At 51.8% G+C, this 4,570-nt stretch overlaps 1 protein-coding gene across 1 annotated transcript in view; it reads left to right on the top strand.

The window, feature by feature from the left end:
- Positions 1-278: 278 nt before the first annotated feature.
- Mettl27 (methyltransferase like 27) overlaps positions 279-4,570 on the top strand; it is an 8,173-nt gene continuing 3,881 nt past the window's right edge. The window contains exons 1-5 of the mRNA XM_028766120.1: positions 279-356; positions 617-743; positions 1,239-1,367; positions 1,818-1,953; positions 3,739-3,831. Of these exons, the coding sequence (XP_028621953.1) occupies positions 313-356; positions 617-743; positions 1,239-1,367; positions 1,818-1,953; positions 3,739-3,831 (529 nt within the window). The 5' untranslated portion in view covers positions 279-312. The remainder of the gene's footprint in view (positions 357-616; positions 744-1,238; positions 1,368-1,817; positions 1,954-3,738; positions 3,832-4,570) is intronic.

Below are 4,570 nucleotides of genomic sequence, written 5' to 3'. Positions count from 1 at the left end.
AAAGAAAGAAAGAAAGAAAGAAAGAAAGAAAGAAAGAAAGAAAGAAAAACTTTTTTATTGGTTTGTGGAAAAAAACAAAAACAAATCCGCCTCGGAGTGTTTGAGATCTTCTCAGGCAATAAACTATAGCATTATGCTGATTGGCTCGTAGTAAGGGGCGGACTGTCATTTTTAATTTTGATTGGCTGTTTTTCTTTGATTGGCTGTTTTCTCTCACGGAACCCCAATTGTCTCTTTGTGCTGGAGGCGGGGCCAGGCTCTCAGAGACGCCCCTCCACTTCCAGCACGTCTGCCTGGAGAAGGGGGTTCCTTATGGAGAGTTCTGAGCCTTCACCTCCTTGGGGACCCTTGTGGTGGTGAGGAAGAACCCCTGCCCACGATCCACCTCCGGGAATGATGGGCTGAGGCGTAGTCCTCCCTCCCTGCGCCGGAGTACCCCCTCTCTACGAACCCCTCCCCCTACAAACAGTGCCACGGTGTAGAGGTCAGCTCCTGACATCTCCCACTCAAGGTCTTGTTTGTGACTTGGGACAGCACTGAAGCACTGATAACCTCCTCCGCCGAGTGAGGGAAGACTGTGGCGTACCTTATCACTGGGTGGACCCTGTCCCCACAGGAGGATGACTCGGGAGGAGGCTGGGAGGCTACCCCAAGTACTGGCACGGGTCGGGGCCTCCCATGGTATCACCGACCTGGCCTGCAAGCTCCGCTTCTATGACGACTGGGCTCCGGAGTATGACCAGGTAAAAGAAAGCACGTGGGTCCTCGATTTTTGTGGCTCAGACTGTGTTTTTATGAGCAAAGTGAGAATAGTACCCATGCATCTCAGGGAAGCTGAGTGCTAAAAAGAAACCTGGGAGACGTGCTCCTTAGCGACCTGCCCCCTACTGACCTGTAAGCACTCCTCTAACTCTGGATTAGACCTATTTGAGCCAAGAATGATCCACTTTAATAAATCCGGCAACCCAGACAGGGAAATTGCCTGCAGGGGGCGCGATTGAGACATCACTCGGTATAGACAGACCAGCTAAGAGCTGCCACAGGCAGTAGCCAGCCAGCTTGATCCCCACTAGTGTTGGGTACCTTGACAGTAAGACACCTCAAGCCTGGGTCTTTTGTTACTGGGGTCCTAGAAGGATCCAAACTCTCACACACACCAGCTCAAACTGGCAGATCTTGAGGACCCCACAAAGGGAGTCGTCCAAACACTATGTTTGGGCTAAGTGCTATCTCCTCAGGATGTGGCTGCTTTGAAGTACCGAGCCCCGCGCCTTGCTGTGGATTGTCTCAGTCGAGCCCTTCGGGACCCACCCCATGATGCCCTGATCCTGGATGTGGCCTGTGGCACTGGCCTGGTAGCTGTGGAGGTAAGATCTGATAGGACGCCCTTCAGCACCCAGGGCCTCCAACAGGCTCAATCAACCCTCAGATAGTGAATTCTAGGAAGGGGCTCTACCACTGAGCCAAGCCCCCAGCCCCTCCCTGGGGGATTGTTGGTAAGTCCTCTACCAACGAGCCACCCTTCAGCCCTTTAGTTTGCTTTTTATTTAAAGGCATGGTCTATCTCAAGGCTGGCCTTGAACTCACTCTATCACCCAGGCAAGCTTTGACCTTGGGATTCTTCTGCCTCAGCCTACAGCGTAGCTAAGAAGACAGGCCTAAGCCACCACACCTAGCTCCCGACTGCTCAAATTCCCTACCAATTCTAGACCAGGAACTCATCCTCTGCCTCAGGCTCACTGACCCCAAGATCCAAGGAAGGATCCAGCTGAGCTACAGCAGGGGTGAGCCATGACTGATCCCACCTTCTCTCCCAGCTGCAGGCTCGGAGCTTCCTCCAGGTGCAGGGGATGGATGGAAGTCCAGAAATGCTGAAGCAGGCGCAGGCACGTGGCCTGTACCACCACCTTAGCCTTTGCACCCTGGGCCAGGAGCCGCTGCCCAACCCTGAAGGTACTTCCCGGTCCACTCCACCCTCCCAAGAATAGCATCCCCTCCTGTCCAGTATCTTCACTCTGGAATCCTGTGTGAGCCCTATTGCTGTGCCCTCTCTTCCAATCTAGAGTCTAATGTCACCTCACCTCATTCACAAGGTTGGGGTCCTACTGCACCCTATATTGGACAACTTTATTTGTTTTCTGAGAGAAGGTGTCTCTGTGTAGCTGTGGCTGTCCTAGAACTTGCTCTGTAGACCAGGCTGGCCTCGAACTCAGAGGTCCACCTGCCTCCGCCTCCCAGGGGCTGAGGTCAAAGGCTCGCACTACCACCACCTGGCTATGACATTTTGTGTTAGTTACTCTTCTTATTGCTGTGGCAAAACACCAGACAAAAACGTCATAATCATGAGCCCCACTCATCCCCAGGAAGCTACCGGCAGTTGCTGGGGCAGGGAGGGTCATTTTTTTCAGTGATGTAGCCACAGGTAAGTAGCCCATGCCCCAGTACACCCCCCCCCACCAAGCTCATGCAGGCCACCTCCAGTTTGTCACTCAGGGGGTCACAAGCAAAACAAGACCTGAAAGTAGCAAGAGGAACCAGGAGATAGTGGTGCCTACCTTTAGTGCCAGCACTTGAGAGACAGAGGCTGGTGGATCTCCATGAGTTCGAGGCCAGCCTAGACTACAGAGCTAGTTCTAGAGATAGCCAGGGCTACACAGACAAAACTGGCCTTGAAAAAAACAGAAAGAAAGAAAGAAAGAAAGAAAGAAAGAAAGAAAGAAAGAAAGAAAGAATTTAGCAGAAGCTAGAGGATCCAGGGTGGAGTGGGAAGTGGAAAGGACCACACACTATATTCATTCAGCATCTTAAGGGAGTTGGAAAAATGGCTCCCTGGGGAAAAGCACATGCTATTCTTACAGAGGACCTGAGTTTGGATCTCAGCACCCAAATCAGGTGATTCACAACTCCCTGTAACTCCAATCCCAGGGAGATAGGATGCCTTTGGTCTCTGTGGCATCTCTACCCACAGAGAGACACACGTGCATACACTGGGCTGGGGAGGTGATCCAGGAGTTAAAATCCCCTTCTGCGCTTATAGAGAACTCAAGCTCTGATTCCAGCACCTTCTGAGCAGGCAACTTCAAGGGATCCAGTGCCCTCTTCTGGATCCCAAGGGCATTACAGGCATGCACACGTATCCATACATATATACACATGCACACATAATTAAAAATAAAGTGAACTGGAGATAGCTCAACAGTTAAGAACACTTGGTGACTTTGCAGAGGACCTGGGTTCACTTCCCAGCACCCACATAGCGGCTCACAACCTTCTGTAACTCCAATTCTAAGGGTTGTCTGGTGCCCTCTTTTGGCCTCCTTGGGTATTGCATGCAGGTGATGTGCAAACACACATGGAGACAAAAATACACAAAATAAAAAGTAAATTAAAATGAATTAACTAAAAATAAAATCATTTAAAAGTGACTTACGGGACAAAGGGTTTATTACAGTTCACAATTTGAAGGTACAATCTATCCTGGTGGGGTTGTCCTGGCAGCCGAAGTAGCAGAGGTAGGCGAGAGAAAAATGCTAGTATTCAACTAGCTTTCTCCTTTTTCTTTAGTCTGGGATCCCAGCCATGAGATGGTGCCATCCACCATCAGGGCAAGTCTTCCTTCCTAAATGAGCCCAGTCTAGAAACTCCCTTACAGACAAGCTCAGAGATTTGTCTCCCAGATCCTGTGAGGTTAACAAACAATAGTAACCATTACACATCTCCACCCCGCCCCACACGCAGGGACTTTTGATGCGGTGATCATTGTGGGTGCCCTCAGTGAGGGACAGGTGCCCTGCAGTGCCATACCTGAGCTCTTAAGAGTCGCCAAGCCGGGTGAGTCACAACCCACCCCGCCCCTCAGGCACCCTTTCCCCTCTCCACATCACTCATGCTGAAGAAGGGCGGGGCATTGCATAGGGGTACCCACCCCAGACCAGTGTCCCAGTTCACCATCTGCCACTTCAGTGCTCCGCCCTGGCTGGTCAGCTCAGCTGCTAGCCATGGCAACCGGGAGCATCTCCACCCTTCTGCCCTTTGTCCCCTTTCTTGTAACAAATGGCTTTGTCCCGAGGATCCCTTCCCCATCAGACTACAGTGACAGTTGGGTACAGTCCTGTCCGTGAGGCCTTTGCTTCAGCCCTGGTACCGGAAAGAGGTCAGCTGAGCTCCATTTTCCAGTCTTCTTATTGACTTGGGGACCGCCCTTCCTTAAATATTTTTGATAGTTCTCTTTTCCTGACATAGGTCAAGGTCTGATGACGATGGGATCAGCGCGTAGATCAACTCCACACGCTGAAGGGTGGAGCAGGCTAGGGCTTTCCTTTTCCTATGGTGCTGAAATGGAACTCAGAACCTCAGGCAGGCTATGTAGACCCAAACCACTCACTCTGCACTTCTAGGAAGAAGCTCGTTCTGAACCACGCTCCCACCCCCCACTGAGATTCTACACAGGCGCTCTACCACTGAGCCACGTCCCTAGCCCCTCCCTGGGGGATTCTAGGCAGGGGCTCTACCACTGAGCCACACCCCCAGCCCCTCACTGGGGGATTCTAGGCAGGGGCTCTACCACTGA

Source organism: Grammomys surdaster, unplaced genomic scaffold, assembly GCF_004785775.1.
Source record: "Grammomys surdaster isolate TR1022 unplaced genomic scaffold, NIH_TR_1.0 166, whole genome shotgun sequence".
Classification (NCBI taxonomy): Eukaryota; Metazoa; Chordata; class Mammalia; order Rodentia; family Muridae; genus Grammomys; species Grammomys surdaster.
Note: the sequence above shows the minus strand (reverse complement) of the source record. Positions and strands in the feature narration are given on the sequence as shown.